Here is an 18,987-nt window from a genome sequence, read left to right on the forward strand (position 1 = left end):
CAGAAGATGCGTTACATCCAAAATTAAATTATTCACTTTAACCCTCTCGCTGCTGAGTTTTTTTCTTGCTTTGTCGCGCCAAAAGCATCTTGACGTTTCTTGTCTGTGACATTGCAAAACTTGTGCCTCTCTGTAAAACGGCGCTTTCCCGCCGTCCCTGATTTTCAGCGTCATTGTAGCCGTAATTTTGAAAAGCGATGTAAATGTAATTTTATGAAGGTTACTGCTCTGAGATTGTTATAAACCACAATTTTTATACAGCATCATTTAAAAATACAACTTTTAACCTTGAAATATAATAATCTTTTTTATCTTTCTTGTCTTTAAAAAAGTGAAAATGATATAACAATTTCTACGAGGCTACGAGCCGTATAGGCAATTTTTGTTTTATCTTTGTCAAGTGAAATGCTTGCATGATTCTTAACCACCTCTAAAATACTAAAATATAGTTATCCTTGTTTTCTGATTAGCCTCGTAATCCTAGTTATAATTGATAAATACCGCAAAAAAACTCTCAAATAATTATATAAACAAAACAAAGGCACTCAATTAAAAAATAAACAATGCTTGTACAAATAAAAATAAATGGAAACTATGAGCAGCTGATTCTATGAACTAGATTTTGTTGTAAAGTATCAAACGTGTCGAACTAATAATTTCATTTTAAGCCTTGTTTTGGTAAGCGAGGATTTTTTTTAAAAGTTATTATCCATATTCATTTTGCTTATTTTTTATTCATGTTTATCATTATTTTGTTGACCATATATTGCTCAAAATTTCAGAGAATACAGGAAAAAAATTCCAAGAAAAACAGGGGAAGAAATTCTCTAAAATTAGTTTGTATTGTCTACAAGTGAACCTGAAGCAATAATAATTAATTTTCATTTTGTACAAATGTATTGTACACACTCTAAGTGACATACACAAAATATCTTTAAAATATGTTAATTGATAAAGTGTTATCTTCTCAACCTTCAGTGTCAAGTATTTCATGCAATATTAAGGACCTCTGAAATTTAATGTGTAATACATCAATTGCTAGTGGGTCCTACAAAGTAAAAGATCTAAAATGAATGGCTAACAATTGAAGTGGCCACTTAGGAAGGATATCGATGATATAGGATATGAATAGAATTCATTGTGTCACCTACTTATTTAACATCCCGGCCCTTTTCAAATGTTAATAAATATTTTTAGATTAGAAATGGGTGATGAAACGGGATAAGAATGTATTGAAATATTGTATGGCAATATAAGATGTGTGTACTTTTAAAAAAAAACCCACCAAAACTGGGAATTCAATCGCAGCACTTGAGCTCTATAGAAATTAGCAAGTTCTGTTTTAAAAATAAAGCGGTCATTGTGAATACTAATATTTCACCGCGAAATGAAATTTTACTTTTTTTTAGGACTTATTATATTATGTCTAATTATTAGGAATGTGATTATTATATGAGATAATATCAATATGATTGAAAGATTTATGAAAAAAAGTTTTAACAAATTTTTTGAAAGTATGCAACATTTTTCAGGAAAATCAAGAACTAGATAATTAGTAAACACGTTGAATAAATTTTCATTTCATAACTAACAAGCATATTTTTGACACCCGTTTAAAGTTTACTTATAATGCATTTTATTCAGTTTGCTTCATTTCCGCCAAATTCATCCTTTAGGCGCCGTCTTCAAACGGTATCAGTGCCTCTGGGTATTGTGACTTTACAATGGACCTTTGACGTTCTAAACAATCAACAAGATTTGTGTGTAGAAGCCATAAATGTCCCTTTGGCAGCATGAGGGTTAAACACAACTACCAGGAAACATATTCTGTTGAGTATTAAACAGCTGTTACTGGAATATCATTGACATTTTTGTTGACATTTATATAAGTCATAAAGTCAGACATAAAATTATGAAATTCAAGGTAGAGCCTAAAAGTTTTATGAAATATATTTTTTTTCTCAAAATTTTTACTTCTTTGCAAGTTAATATTCTCTTCTATTTAAATGAATTAACATTTTGTATTGTCAATAACATTTACTAGTATGAATTAAAGCATAATTTTAGAGCAAATTAATTTTTCATTTCGGTATTTGCTAAAGACAATAAAATTTTTACATTCTTTTGACCTTTTGTATACGACCGCAAAAATTGAAAATTTTTTGATCCTTTATTGGTATCACGTTGGCGTCGTCGTCATCGTTGTCGTCCGAAGACATTTGGTTTTCGCTCTCTAACTTTGGTAAAATTAAATAGAAATCTATGAAATTTAAACACAAGGTTTATGACCATAAAAGGAAGGTTGGGATTGATTTTGGGTGTTTTGGTCTCAACAGTTTATGAATTAGGGTCCAAAAAGGGCCCAAATAAGCATTTTTCTTGGTTTTTGCCCAATAACTTTAGTATAAGTTAATAAAAATCTATGAAATTTTAACACAAGGTTTATGACCACAAAAGGAAGTTTTGGTCCCAACGAATTAGGGGCCAAAAGGGTCCAAACTTAAACTTTGTTTGATTTCATTAAAAATTGAACTATTGGAGTTTTTTGATATACCGAATCTAACCGTGTATTTAGATTCTGAATTTTTGGTCCCGTTTTCAAATTGGTCTACATTACGGTCCAAAGGGTTCAAGATTAAACTTACCTTGATTTTTAACAAAAATTGAATTCTTGGGGTTCTTTGATATGCTGAATTGTCTTCAATTGCACAGTATTGCGCAATAGCAAGAAATATCTAATTGCACAGTTTTGTGCAATAGCAAGAAATATTCAATTGCACAGTATTGTCCCGTTTTCAAATTGGTCTCCATTAAGATCCAAAGGGTAAAAAACTAAACTTTGTTTGATTTCAACAAAAATTGAATATATGGGGTTCTTATGTTGAATCTAACCATGTATTTAGATTTTTAATATTTGGGCCCCGTTAATCAAATTGGTCCACATTGAAGTCTTAAGGGTCTTAAATTGAACATTATTTGATTTCATTAAAAATTAAATTCTTGGGATTCTGATATGCTGAATGTGTCCATACTTGCCTCAACTGTTCAGGGTTCCACCTCTGCGGTCGTATAAAGCTGCACCCATGTGGAGCATCTGGTTAACTCATAAAATTTGACACTGACAAAAAATAATAATTCATTTGGGTATATTGTGACATTATTTGTATTCATTTGATATAGAAATTTGAGGATTTCAATACTAATTAAAACAAAACTGAGCAATTCAAGAAAATAAATCAATCCCTGTAGATTTACTGTCACTTTTTCAGATTTTTTAATTAAGACATATCTGTGGATGTAGTAGAGAATGTTGGATACTAATTTGTATCTTGGGATTTTGAAGATTGAAATAATCCTCCGAAAAGTTCTTATAACTGTATTTCCCTGAGGGTTCTTTAAAGCTTTCAAGAAAATCATTTATCAGGGTCAAGAAGGGATGAGATGTAGGTTTTTCATTTACACAAAATCCCTGCACATGCTGGAAAAAATCCCAAATAAAAGTGTGATGTCTTCAACTCAAATTGTGAGAGGTGTCCAACTGAGAGCAAAAATCCACAAGTCATTTCAAATTTAATTGACTTAGTATAAGTTTATGACCCAAAGAATGTTTTATGTATAATATTATTGAAAACTGGAAGAAGAATTGGTTTGAAAAATTGGTTCAAGAACCATATTTGGTTCAAAAATTGGTTCAAGAATATATGTTTGGTTCCTTAATATGTACATGCCAGACTTTTATACTACAAGATCAAATACATAGTCCTTGCTTGGTCATGTTGTTTTTATGTCTCATTTACAGGCATTATGTTTTCTGGTCTGAAAGTCCGTCTGTTCATCCGTTGGTTCGTCTGTCTGTTCGTTCGTTCGTCCCGCTTCATGTTAAAGTTTTTGGTCAAGGTAATTTTTGACATCCTATCAACTTGACAATTAGTACACATGTTCCTTATGATATAATCTTTCTAACTTTAATGCCAAATAATAGATTTTCCCCCATTTTCACGGTCCACTGAACATAGAAAATGATAGTGCAAGTTTCAGGCTAAAGTTTAGTTTTTGATGAAGGTGAAGTCCAATCAACTTGAAACTTAGTACACAATGTTCCCTATGATATGCTCTTTCTAATTCTAATGCCAAATTAGAGATTTCCCCCCATTTTCATGGTCCATTGAACATAGAAAATGATAGTGTGGATGGGGCATCTGTGTACTAGGGACACATTCTTGTTGAATGATAATTTGAGTATATCATTATGAATTTTAAAACATGTATAGTGGTGAAAAAATATGAATTTAACTTACATGAAGCACAAGACAGAACATGCATGCATGGCACTTATTTTTGTTTTCACTCAATAAATGTACAATTCAGGGAGTGACTTTTGGTCACCAATGGGTCTTCATCTTGGCAAGAAAATCCTGCACTCAGAGGCGGCTTCATCTGGTTATTTAACAAAAGTGTATACTAGTTCAGCTAAAAGAACATCATAAAAAAATATTTTTTGAAAAGATTATCAGGTGTGTAAAGTTTGCTTCAATTTGAAGTCTTAATGTGAAAGAAATTACAAATTCATCATTTAACATCTAAAGAAATTATTTTTTATCTAAGAATATTAGGATTGATTATCAACACTTTAAGTGGCAATAGTAATTAATGTTTTATAAAATCATCCCAGAACCACCTCTTTTATGTTATGGTGTATGTGCAGGAGAAGATTTTCCAACACGTTATTGTCTAGACAACATCACAACATGCTATGAAAATGATAATGATTCTTGGATAGCATGATAAATCCAAATAATTCTACATTTTTTCCTGAAAGAAACTAATAACAATAGATTTAGACATGATTATGATGTGAAGAAAATTTAAGAAATTTTTAAGATTACAATTTAGTTTATTGAATGACCATTTATGTGAAATATGTTGGACACATTTACAAAGTCTTAGTGATTTTGTCTCAGATTTTATCAGATTAGTTTTGTGAAATGAGAATGTGGGCACAAAATAAATTAAACAAGTTCTCAAGTCACGAAATATGCATTACTGGTTCCCTTGAGATAAATCTCTGACTGCATTACTGGTTCCCTTGAGATAAATATGCATTACTGGTTCCCTTGAGATAAATCTCTGACTGCATTAGTGGTAGACTTTTTCTTGAGTATCAGCTGTTGGTGTTCGTAACTTTCGTTTATTTAAATGTCTTGTTTGTTTAAAGTACATATTTATTTGATTTCCTTGTTTTACATTAAATAGGCATGACTTGTCACTTTATGTCAGTTTAAGTTTTTCCCTTGAAACTGGTATCTCATATAAAAGTAATTTGGTTGAAAGTTTTTTGTCCCTTGTCCAATGCGTTAACGTCAGACATCCATCTGAATTGTCTTGTTACTGCTCTCACTTGAACAATTCTTGCCAGATTATTATGAAACTTATATATCAGGCCAAATAAAAATATATGTGTGGTTCCACTCCAGTAACCGTACCGTCCCTACTTTTTCAGCTTAAAAATAGCCTACCCTAAAGATTTTATTGTCATTTTTCAATAAGCACTGTTAAAGTCAGAATGTTGCTTCCATAGACTCAATGTCAAAAAAAAACATAAAATAAAAAAAAATCCCTACCTACCTACCCTAACTTTTTTTCAGATGTAACTGGAACCACACATACTTTTTTATTTGGCCTCATATGCTAAAATCAGCAATGTCTTGGACAAGTTAGAAAATCAGTGCTGATCAATAATTTTTAAAACAGTTATGTGCTTTAGAAACATTATATTAAAAATTGCATTGTTTTCTCTCTCATGTGTACAATCTTCACTTGCCAGAATTTAAGAAACTTGAACTATAGGTTTATTTCTGAATTTCTTTGACATGTTCAGAAATCAGTGCTGATCAGAAATATTCAAAAGAGTTATGCTTCTTGGAAATATTTATTATATGGAACATTGTCTTATTAAAGCTCTAGTATGTACAATTCTTGCTAGTTATTGCACTTGTGCATGTTGGACCTTGGATAGATAAAACATGTGCAATGCAAGGGACATTAGACCTCTGTTCTTTTATCAGAATTATTATAAAAATTGGGTAAATGTTTTGTAAATAAAGTTGAACCTGTTCTATATTTAAAAAATTACTACTGTCAGGTTGGAAGTGGCCAGCAAGGATTTAAAAGTAAAGTTAACCTTGTTGATAACTAGATGTCAATTAATACTGATCAAATGCTTCGTGAATTAATATGATGTAAAGCAAGCATATGAAAATCAGATTATGCTTAAGCCTTTATCTTAAAATATCTCTGAAAAGTAAATGTAAAACAAGTAAATATTAGTAATTCATATATCTGTATAAGAACTTGTTAAATACATCGAAATGATCGTATCTACATTTAAGTTGATTTATGTCTCATAGAGAAATCAAGGGAAAACGTGTTGTATGTTTGTGAAAATTAATATGATGTCAATATTACATAGCTTGCATAAAGAATGAGTCTTTTTTGTAGTGTACTTTTCATGACATCAATCTTATTTATGTATTTGTTTCGTTTCAGTTTGCCATCGGAACATTAATGGATGATTACTTAGGTATGTTGATACATTTACTTGTCTCTTGGAATTGAGAAATTATGGTATTTCAGGCAGATGCACATGAACTATACAATGAATAACTGTGAAAATCTTTTATGAACTTTTAAGTTAGATATACCATACATACTAGCCATTGTCATGATTGTTAATGATTGCAAGTGCTTAGTATAGATTTTCAAATAATCTGGCATTTTAAAAGAAGTTGACAATATTTTCTTAATGTTCAGAATTATTTTTTTTTTAAATTTGATCAAGATTTGTATAATATATTATTAGTAAGTTAGTATGTCAAATTTTTTATATTCAACCTCAAGATTTTTTTTCTCAACTAATTGTTTTTATAGCTAATTTATTATCTCCTCTTGTCTGCCATTTAAATTGCCAGGACTAGTAGAATAAATCTGGGTCATATAAAAGTGTTGAATGCCTGATATTTATGTAATACTACTATATGAAAGCTGACTATAATTGTATCATAGCATTAACATGAAAGATAGTTATAAATCACAAGTTGACATTACTATAAATGTCACACATCAGACGCAGGCAAATCAAGATAGAACATTTACTCAGAGATGTTCTAAATAGTTCTTAAGAATTGACCTAGAGGTGTTCATAATGGCTTTGGAACAAAAAATTACATCATTAAAGCTTTCAGATTGTCAGAACTGTGTTTATATCTCCTTTGAGAGGTATAAAACTTTCTGTTTTATATGTTATGATTAGAAGATTTTACTTGACTGCAGCCTTGCCTTTAAGCAAACTTTGAAATGGTGCAATCATAGGCAAATGGATATTGGTTCAGTGCAGAAACCTAAAAGCTATTGTTCGAAATTTTATTTAGCTGTTATTTTGAAATGCTGTTAAAGAAGATTTTAATTACTTTTTCATTGAAAGGGGCAATTAGCTTTTTATGAGATACAAATTTTTTTTCTTCAAAACATGATATTTTTATTGTTCAATCAATAATGAAAGAGCAATAGTAAAATGATGATTCACTTTTTAAATCCAGTTTTGTTGTAATATAAAGTGTCCTGTTAGTTTAGATTGCAAATGTCTGTGTCCAAGCATATGATACTGGAAATGTCAATTTGAAAGCAAATTATACTTGAAGTGTCCATTTGATAGTGTTCATCAAGTGAATTATTTCAAAGACATTTAATGATATAAGAATTACTCAACTTTATCCTGATAGACACAGCACAGAATAATCACTATCTGGTAAAAAAAATTTAATTTATTTTTTTGAACAATGCTATTTGTAATGGTGGTAAAGTCAATCACTTAAAGAAAAGTTAAATTGTCATGCTTCATCATAAATCAATGTTAGACAGAAAGTTAAAGATGCAATTTCAAACTAATCGTTAAATCATAGTTAAGAAAACGTATCTTCTCTATTGGTGAATGTTGCTTTAATTATTGATAATAGTCTGCACTTTATTTCAGATCTTTTCTATTTTAAATAGATTTTCACTTGAAATGGAAGTTACTGTACTTTTATGGTATTAAACAAAAGATAACATGAAAAAGAATACCATATAGAGTGTGGTTTTATTTGTTAATGTTAGAATTGACTTTCTAGTTATTAATCAACTGACATTGTGAAGACCTTTGTCTGGTCAGATTAATTGTCCTGATATCTAAGTCAAGCTAGATTGCCAATATTTATTGAATGATTTACCACCATGGTTAATGATTCATTACACTTTACTAAGTACCAAATCTCAATTTTGTCTCTAAGAATCTCACCACTATCTCTACTGCAATAAGATACCGTATTTCAATAGTATATATTTTATTTTCATGAATAAGTGTATGAGTAGATATTAGTTTGGTTTTATAAGTGTTATCATTTAGGGCCATTAGTGGTTATTGGATTATATAGATGGTACCATCTTGCAGGATAAACCAAGGTACCATCTTGCAGGATAAACCAAGGTACCATCTTGCAGGATTAACCAAGGTACCATCTTGCAGGATAAACCAAGGTACCATCTTGCAGGATAAACCAAGGTACCATCTTGCAGGATAAACCAAGGTACCATCTTGCAGGATAAACCAAGGTACCATCTTGCAGGATAAACCAAGGTACCATCTTGCAGGATAAACCAAGGTACCATCTTGCAGGATTAACCAAGGTACCATCTTGCAGGATAAACCAAGGTACCATCTTGCAGGATAAACCAAGGTACCATCTTGCAGGATAAACCAAGGTACCATCTTGCAGGATTAACCAAGGTACCATCTTGCAGGATAAACCAAGGTACCATCTTGCAGGATAAACCAAGGTACCATCTTGCAGGATAAACCAAGGTACCATCTTGCAGGATTAACCAAGGTACCATCTTGCAGGATAAACCAAGGTACCATCTTGCAGGATAAACCAAGGTACCATCTTGCAGGATTAACCAAGGTACTGTTACGGCCAGAAATCGCCTTTAAATTGTAGCCAACAAAAGACACAAATCAATAGTAAAATTTAACAACATTTAATATACAAAAGTTTACAAAAGGTATTACACAAATATTACTGTTAACTTAACTGTCAAAATATGAGTCCAATCTGTTATCTTTATCTGTATCCGGAAATCTTTCGGAATCCAATTTGAATATTACGTTCACTACTAATGTCACAATCCAGTATGATGTTGTTTGTAGAATAAAAGTGTCAATCCAAATGCTGTGAATACTAATGTCTATCAATGTCTATGTCCAAGTTTTATTATGAGAGTTTAACTTTAGTGTCTGTATATATAGTGTTGTCATGGAAAATTCTAGAACACTCTATAATGGAACATTGTGGAAAATCCTGGAAAGTTACAACGGAAGTTACTGGAATAACGTAGAAGTTTAAATTACGCATCTTTTATAAGGATCATTCTAGAAAGTTCCAATCATTCTGTGATTGTTCCAGTGATTCCTAAACTGCACAGTTATAAGATTATTTGGTAAACAACTATCAGGCCATACAACACAAATTAGGCCAACATAAATAAACATAATAATTACAATATCATAACACCTCCCCCCTTAAAAGAAGTTTTAGTGTAACAAAAACTTATCATGAATAATATGAACAAAAATACATAATATATACAAAGTGATTTAATAAGCTCTAGATAAAGCATCAGCTATTACATTATCTTTACCCTTAATATGTTTTACAATTACATCATATTCCTGTAACAATAAACTCCACCTAGTCAACCTCTGATTCTTGTTTCTCATTTTATGCATGAAGGTGAGAGGATTATGATCAGTATAAACAAGAATAGGATATACAGTGGGATTCAAATATCAAAATGTTGAAGTGCTGACAACATTGCAAAACACTCTTTTTCAATAGTTGAATCTAAGTTTATCTAATTTCTTTGAAAAATATGATATAGGTTTCTCAACATTATCATCTGTCTCTTGATATAAAACAGCTCCAATTCCTACATCGCTTGCATCAACGGCAAGTTTAAATTGTTTTTCAAAGTCTGGAGTTATCAGAACTGGACTATTAATTAAAAGTGATTTGCTATTTTCAAAAGCGTTTTGACAATTTTCACTCCAGATAAATTTAGAATCTTTTCGTAAAAGATGAGTCAATGGTTGAACAACAGTAGCAAAATTTGAACAGGATTTTACAGGAATAAATATCTCATAAGTTGTTATCTATTGTAGGAGGTGGAAATTTGGAAATAGCTTCCACTTTAGCCATAATAGGTTTTACTTGACCTTGGCCAACTGTATGCCCTAAATAATCAACAGTGGCCTGACAAAATTCACTTTTACCAAGATAAACAGTCAAATTTGAATGTGACAATCTATCAAAAGTATCATACAAATGTGTTAAATGCTGTTCCCAGCTATCACTACATACAATAAGATCATCAATATAAGCATAACAACAGTCTAAATCTTTTATAACATTATTGATCATTCTTTGAAATGTAGCTGGAGCACTTTTCATGCCAAATGGCATTACAGTATATTGAAATAAGCCATCTGGTGTAACAAAAGCTGATATTTCACGAGCTCTCTGTGTCAATGGAACTTGCCAATAACCTTTCAATAAATCAAATTTGCTCACAAATTTTGCTTGACCAATGTTGTCAATACAATCGTCTATCCTTGGAATCGGATAGGAATCAGATTTTGAGACTGAATTTTATTTTCTGAAATCAGTCACGAAACGAAAGGTTTTATCTGGTTTTGGCACAAGGAGACAAGGAGAGCTCCATTCACTGTTACTCGGCTCAATAATATTATTGTCAAGCATATATTTAATTTCTTTTCTCATAGCTTCAAGTTTGAGTGGATTGAGCCGGTAAGGATGTTGCTTAATTGGAGAAGCATCTCCTACATCAACATCATGACAAACTGCAGTGGTTTTGTTTGGCACATCTGGAAAAAGATTTTTAAAAGAAAATACCAAAATTTTTATTTCTTCTCTACGATCAAAAGACAGATGTGCAAGTTTTGAGTCTAAATTTGACAAAATTTCTGAATTTTTCAATCTAACTGTCTCTTCCAAAGATTTAGAACTAAAAGGTGGTTCAATTACATCTGGTTTGTCATGACTGTTCTCAAATTTAACCATGCCTAAAGTGGCAACTGGTTTACTCTCACATTCATTAGTACGCTCAAAATATGCTTTTAACATATTAATATGACACACTCTGTTTTGTTTACGCCGACCTGGAGTTTTTACAATATAATTTAAATCATTGATTTTACTCTCTATTGTATAAGGACCACAATATTTAGCCTGTAAAGGATGTCCAGGGACTGGCAAAAATACAAGTACCTTATCACCAGGCTCAAAAACTCTGTCCCTGGCATCTTTATCATACCATATTTTCATCTTGTTCTGTACATTTTTTAAGTTTTTCTGAGCGATTTGACAAGCAGTGTACAATTTTTCTTTAAATCTAGATACATAGTCTAAAAGATTCAAGTCAGTATGTTCAGTAAGCCACTTTTCCTTAATCAATTTTAACGGTCCCCTTACAGTATGGCCAAATACCAACTCAAAGGGACTAAATCCAAGGGATTCTTGAACAGCCTCTCGGACTGCAAAAAGTAGAAAGTGAACTCCATCATCCCAGTCTCTGTCAAATTGAAGACAAAAAGTTCTAATCATGTTCTTCAATGTTTGATGAAAACGTTCTAAGGCACCTTGAGATTCTGGATGGTACGCACTTGATCTATACTGAGCAATCCCTAACTGGTACACGACTTGCTGGAATAAACCTGACATGAAATTTGATCCCTGGTCGGACTGTATAGACTTAGGAAGTCCTACTAATGTGAAAAATTTGATCAAAGCTTTGACGATAGTAGGTGTCTTGATATTTCTGAGCGGAATAGCTTCAGGAAAGCGGGTAGATGTACACATGATTGTCAATAAATATGCATTTCCAGTTTTGGTCTTTGGTAAAGGTCCAACGCAGTCAATTAGAACTCTGCTGAAAGGTTCGTCAAAGGCTGGAATAGGCAGAAGTGGTGCTGGTGGTATTTTCTGGTTAGGTTTACCAACAACCTGGCATGTATGACATGATTTGCAGTATTCTGCAACATCATTTCTAAGTTTAGGCCAGTAAAAATGCTGCAAGATCTTAAGGCAAGTCTTCCTTATACTTAAGTGTCCAGCCAAGGGGGTGTCATGGGCAAGACCAATAATTTCTTGTCTATAAACTTTAGGCACCACCACTTGGTACACCACTCTCCATTCCTCCTCTTGGGTAGCATCAGGAGGCCTCCACTTCCTCATTAAAATACTGTCCTGATGGTAATAGCATTCGGCCACTTTGTCTGCTTCCTCCTGTGGTTGAGCCCTCTGGCTGAGCTGAAGAACCTCAGGGTCTTTATGTTGTTCTTCGAGTAAATTATTTCGGTCTAATGAATGGCTGTTTACATCTGGCCATGGCATAATAACTTTTTTGTTAACACTAGGTGGTTTTATAATAGCCTTTTCTGAGTTACCAGGATCTTCAATATCAGCTATAAAAGTGTCAGAAAGGTCCATGTAATCAAACTTGTCTTCTTGCAAATTCTCATTTTGTTGTTTTCTAGCCATCGCCCTAGTAACAACACAAGCTGGATACAATTCAGCATCATCTTCAGGTGATTTAACATCCACCACCGGTTCACTGGTAACAATTGGTTCAGCAACCACTTTGTTCCTAGCTAGATCATTTCCTAGCAATAAGGTAACACCCTCAACAGGGAGATTAGGACGAACACCTACAACAACTGGTCCAGTTATCAAATCTGACTTCAGATAAATACGATGGAGAGGAACATCTATACAACCTAACTCTACACCTTGTAACAAAACGGAGGCACCAACAGAAGTATTCTCGGACAAAGGCAACACACCTTCTAACAATAAAGTCTGAGAAGCTCCAGTGTCCCGTAAAATCTTAATAGGCTGAAGAGTGGTATCATCAACAATAGAAATAAACCCATCAGACATAAAGGGTTTGTATTCCTCCATGTAATCACAAAAACTGGACTTAAAAGCCTGACGCGCAGGGCATTCCAATGTACTGGTAATATAAGGTGTCGTACAAGCACTGGTCTTTGGCTTATTATCTCGTTCATTCTTCTTCTGGAGTCTAAAACAATCAGCCATCAGGTGACCAATCTTCTTACAATAAGCACAAGTCAGTGACTTCTTCTCAAAAGTATCAAATTTTGGACTAGACATATTATAACTGGACTGACTCTTATTCTGTGGAACAGGCTTACTATCAGTACGCTCAGTGCTTTGATTTTTGTAATTTCCACTGGAAGTATTAACATTTTGACTCTTGAAACTTCTTTTATGTGAAAGAGTATAATTATCTGAAATTACAGCCGCATCATGTATTGACTCAACAGTTTTGTCGTCTAAATGTGTTTTTAATTCTGAATGAACACATTGTTTAAACTCTTCTAATAACATCAATTGTCTTAGTTGATCAAAATTGTTTTTTTTTCTTTGAAGTAAGCCATTTATCAAATAGATCTTCTTTTTCCCGAGCAAATTCCACATAGGTTTGCGAATCAAACTTTTTATAAGATCTAAATTTCTGTCTATATGCTTCTGGTACTAGCTCATAGGCTTTCAAAATTTCCTGTTTCACAGTGTCATAATCAGAACTTTTTTCTGATGGAAGTGCGGAGTATATTTCAGCTGCCTTACCCTCAAAAACACTTTGCAGCATCGTAGTCCAATACGGCATTGGTCATTTCAAATTATTAGCAATTTTCTCAAACTGTGGAAAATATTTATCAACTGTTTTTTCACAAAATTTCGAAACCAAACGTATATTTTTTGCTGCATCAAAATAATCTGATTTCGACTGGACTTTAGTGTTGCTTTCTTCTTTGACCATTTCAATTTTCAGTTTTTCCATCTCTAGCCTTTCTCTCATTTCAAGTTCTTTTAATTTAAATTCATCTTCTTTTTCTTTTTTCTCCATTTCTAACCTTTCCTTCATTTCCAGTTCTGCCTGTTTTAATTTAAATTCATCTTCTTTTCTTTTCTCCATCTCCTTCAAATTCATTTCCAGTTCTTTTAGTTTGAGTTCATGTTCTAATTCAAGCTGTTTTAATTTAAAGGCGTCAATATTTTCGACCTTAAGTTCAAGAGCCTCTTCACCTCAAATTTCTGCGTCAACTAATTTGTCTATAACCAAATTTTTTATAATTTGTTTTCTCATAGATACTTTAAAAACTAATTTCAGTTCTTTAGCAAGCAACACTAATTCCTCTTTCTTTAAATTATCAAAACTCTCCAGGTCTGGCGTTTTCAAAAATTTACCAGCATCAAATGCCATTTTGTAGAATTTTGTTGGCTAGTAATAATAAAAATACTAAACAAATTTTGAATATAATATTTTTAAGATCCCGGACGAGCCCCCCAATTTCTGTAACGGCCAGAAATCGCCTTTAAATTGTAGCCAACAAAAGACACAAATCAATAGTAAAATTTAACAACATTTAATATACAAAAGTTTACAAAAGGTATTACACAAATATTACTGTTAACTTAACTGTCAAAATATGAGTCCAATCTGTTATCTTTATCTGTATCCGGAAATCTTTCGGAATCCAATTTGAATATTACGTTCACTACTAATGTCACAATCCAGTATGATGTTGTTTGTAGAATAAAAGTGTCAATCCAAATGCTGTGAATACTAATGTCTATCAATGTCTATGTCCAAGTTTTATTATGAGAGTTTAACTTTAGTGTCTGTATATATAGTGTTGTCATGGAAAATTCTAGAACACTCTATAATGGAACATTGTGGAAAATCCTGGAAAGTTACAACGGAAGTTACTGGAATAACGTAGAAGTTTAAATTACGCATCTTTTATAAGGATCATTCTAGAAAGTTCCAATCATTCTGTGATTGTTCCAGTGATTCCTAAACTGCACAGTTATAAGATTATTTGGTAAACAACTATCAGGCCATACAACACAAATTAGGCCAACATAAATAAACATAATAATTACAATATCATAACACCTCCCCCCTTAAAAGAAGTTTTAGTGTAACAAAAACTTATCATGAATAATATGAACAAAAATACATAATATATACAAAGTGATTTAATAAGCTCTAGATAAAGCATCAGCTATTACATTATCTTTACCCTTAATATGTTTTACAATTACATCATATTCCTGTAACAATAAACTCCACCTAGTCAACCTCTGATTCTTGTTTCTCATTTTATGCATGAAGGTGAGAGGATTATGATCAGTATAAACAAGAATAGGATATACAGTGGGATTCAAATATACATCAAAATGTTGAAGTGCTGACAACATTGCAAAACAACTATCAGGCCATACAACACAAATTAGGCCAACATAAATAAACATAATAATTACAATTTCATAACAGTACCATCTTGCAGGATAAACCAAGGTACCATCTTGCAGGATAAACCAAGGTACCATCTTGCAGGATAAACCAACATATAAAATTTTTAAGAATGTAGCAAACTTCTGTCAGGTGAAATACTTAACAAATGTTTATACAGGTCGGAAGCCTTCTCAATAGAACAGGTCTCATTGTTATATTCTGGTGTCAAGTAAAGGATGGACTAGTGTTTTTTCATCATTTGCATTGTTAAACCAGATATTTTGAAGCTTGCAAAACATTTTTTCTAATTTATGAATTGTTTTTAAAAAGTATTTTGTTTTATTTCAGGTCTGTGTAGTTGAGGATGTTTTTTATGTTCAGATGTGTGTTCAGAATAGGCAGCTACCACTGTTGACAGAGGGAGGAATCCTGAGATCTATTCATGTGTATAATGTATATAATGTTACATGTTAAATGTAAACATTACTGAAGAACAATTTTGTACAGCCATTATTACTGTTTTAAAAAAATATAGTAATACGCCTCGTCCAGTCAGGACAAAAATAAAGCTTTTAAAACAGTCTTATTAACTTTATATTGCTATGAATCTATCTGAAAATTTTGTATGAATTAATGATATATTTCCTGCTTTGGTAGTAACTTTCCCAGTATATGCATTTGTTTCAAAAACAATTTTTATTCACTATTTTTGGTTTTAAAGGTCTGTAAAACCCATCACATTTTAATTCTAGATAATAGCTTGAATGTGGACATGATATAGGACATTTCATGTGTATTAGGGACAGAAAAAATATTGTTACAAGAAAATGTTGTCCTAAGATGCAGAAAAGTCTTCTCTTTCAATAGTGATTTGGATAGTTTGAAAATTATAGTTAATGAGTTAAATATTAAACTTTGCATGTTAATTCCCAATAAAGATTAAGCATTCATTTGAAAATAAAAATATGAAAATCCAAAAAAAAACTTAAAAAGCCATGGCTTTGAAGTATTAAGGAGTTCTGAGATAAATCTTGTTTAATGATTTAGATTACACATTGCATGTTTAATGCTAGTCAAAGAAGTAAGGCCACCAAGGGTCAGAACTTCATAAAAACACAAAATTGAAATCGTAGCACCATTTATTTGCAAAGATATCTATATGCCCCATTTATGGGCATGATATTTTCTTCTCTGTGCATCCCTTCGTCTGGCCTGCTTCAGGTTATAGTTTTTGGTTGAGGTAGTTTTTGATGAAGTTGAAGTCCAATCAACTTGAAACTCAGTATACATGTTCCTTATGATATGATCTTTCTAATTTTAATGCCAAAATTTGAGTTTTTACCCCATTTTCACGTTCTACTGAATATAGAAAATGATGATGCAGATGGGGCATCCGTGTACTAGGGACACATTCTTGTTATCTATTACATTGCTTGCTATAAAAATATTTTTTTTGTCATTAAGTGACCAACTTTTTTCGGTTGATTTCTAAAGAAAAAGTAACAACTGTTTGGGTTCGAAATTTTAAGGATTAAATGTACTTTTAAAAGGCATTAATTCAGTTTGTGAATTTTTTAGGAATATTTCGAGCATAGAGCCTGAGGAGGCGTATGTGGGATAAAAATAAAAGAACGTAATAACAAAAGCAGCATATAAAAGTCTTCACCTAAAATTAATTTTATAAGTTCAGATTTATACCATTTGTAAGTTAATTAACCCATTTTACATGGGGTTCGTGTTGCTTCTTATTTATTTTTGATGTTGTGTCATATGTACTATTGTTTTTCTGTTGGTCTTTTTTTTTGAAAAGAGAGACGCATCTTCATTTTGAGTTCCATAGGTCTAAGTTGAAGGTCAATGACATATATATTTATATTGGTTTTCAATGCAATAGAATTTCTTTGCTGGTTAAAAATGTACTTAATAGAAAGAAGGAAACACATCCAAAAATTTTTTCTTAAGGTCAAAGGTCAGTGGTCAATGTATAACTGCTGAAATTAACTGAAGAACTAGGGTTCATTTTAAAGACAAATACAAAAAGGAAAATCACAAAAATACTGAACTAGGAAATTTCAAAAAGAAAAGTCCCTAATCGAATGACAATATCGAAAGCTCAAACACATCAAAGAATGGTTAACAACTGTTATATTCCTCACTTTGTACAGGCATTTTTTTATGTAGAAAATAGTAGATTGAAGCTGGGTTTATAGCTAGCTTAATCTCTGGTTTGTAAGACAGTTGCATCAAATTCTATTATATGTACAACTTATGTAAGAACAAGACAAACATACATAAAATAAAAATGTCAAAAATAGGGGTACAGCAGTCAACATTGTGTTATAATCCAATCACTATAAAAGCAAACAAAGAGGCACACAAAGGCATATAGAAGCACATTAGCAAAATTTAAGACGAATAAAAAATGAACTATAGCACAATTACACAATGACAGGAGCCACGTCATATGTATCAAAGAAACACAAAAATGCATATAGACCAATCACATTATCAAAAATGAAAGACAAGAATACAAAAATTATCATAAAACAATAACAATGACGGAATTTCAAAGTACAGAGCATTGTCATATGTATCAAATAAACTCAACAGTAAAAGTAATAATCAGAGAGACAAATAAAACAATACTTTTATAAAACACTTTATTAAGGTGATTAACAACAAGTTGTTACAGAATATTTATAAACAAGGTCTTTGTACCTTCCGGTTAACTTTTTTAGAAAAAGGATGAGAAGTTCTTTGCAACTCCTGGTTTATCAACATTCTGCTCGGACACGGGTGACGTTTTAAAAAATCTTGAGAAGGAGCTGCAATCTCTTGAATACCAAATTGATTGGGAAATGTTTATCCTATATGCAGGTGAATTTGGTATAGAGCTACTAAGGTGGCGGAAACTGATAATTTAAAAATTAAAATCGTCTCGTTTGTCTAACTTAGATAGACAAATTAAGTGCAGTTTAAACACTAATATCAAAAAGATGTATATGCAGCCTGCTGATTATCTTGGAAATAATTCATTACATGTGAAGTAAGTTTTATATTAGGATTTAAAAGCTTCAATGTTGAAGAATTGTTAGAGTAAATAGTTATCAAAAGTACCAGGATTATAATTTTAAATGCCAGACGCGCGTTTCGTCTACATAAGACCCATCAGTGACGCTCAGATCAAAATAGTTAAAAAGCCAAACAAGTACAAAGTTGAAGAGCATGAAGGACCCAAAATTCAAAAAAGTTGTGCCAAATACGGTTAAGGTAATCTACTCCTGGGGTCAGAAAGTCCTTAGTTTTTCGAAAATTCAAAGTTTTGTAAACAGAAAATTTATTAAAATGACCATATAATTGATATTCATGTCAACACCGAAGTGCTGACTACTGGGCTGGTGATACCCTCGGGGACGAAACGTCCACCAGCAGTGGTATTACTATTTGACAATAATGCATTAGACTGATGCGCGCCTCTGTGTCAATACGTACTTTAGTATTAACTTGCTTAGCTGATGATCATGTGTTTGCAAACATGACCTTTGAGTTTTA

At 32.0% G+C, this 18,987-nt stretch overlaps 1 protein-coding gene across 1 annotated transcript in view; it reads left to right on the forward strand.

The window, feature by feature from the left end:
* LOC143068384 (DNA-directed RNA polymerase II subunit RPB7) overlaps positions 1–16,016 on the forward strand; it is a 30,841-nt gene extending 14,825 nt beyond the window's left edge. The window contains exons 7-8 of the mRNA XM_076242391.1: positions 6,547–6,580; positions 15,784–16,016. Of these exons, the coding sequence (XP_076098506.1) occupies positions 6,547–6,580; positions 15,784–15,797 (48 nt within the window). The 3' untranslated portion in view covers positions 15,798–16,016. The remainder of the gene's footprint in view (positions 1–6,546; positions 6,581–15,783) is intronic.
* Positions 16,017–18,987: the final 2,971 nt, after the last annotated feature.

This window comes from Mytilus galloprovincialis, chromosome 3 (genome assembly GCF_965363235.1).
Source record: "Mytilus galloprovincialis chromosome 3, xbMytGall1.hap1.1, whole genome shotgun sequence".
Lineage (NCBI taxonomy): Eukaryota > Metazoa > Mollusca > Bivalvia > Mytilida > Mytilidae > Mytilus > Mytilus galloprovincialis.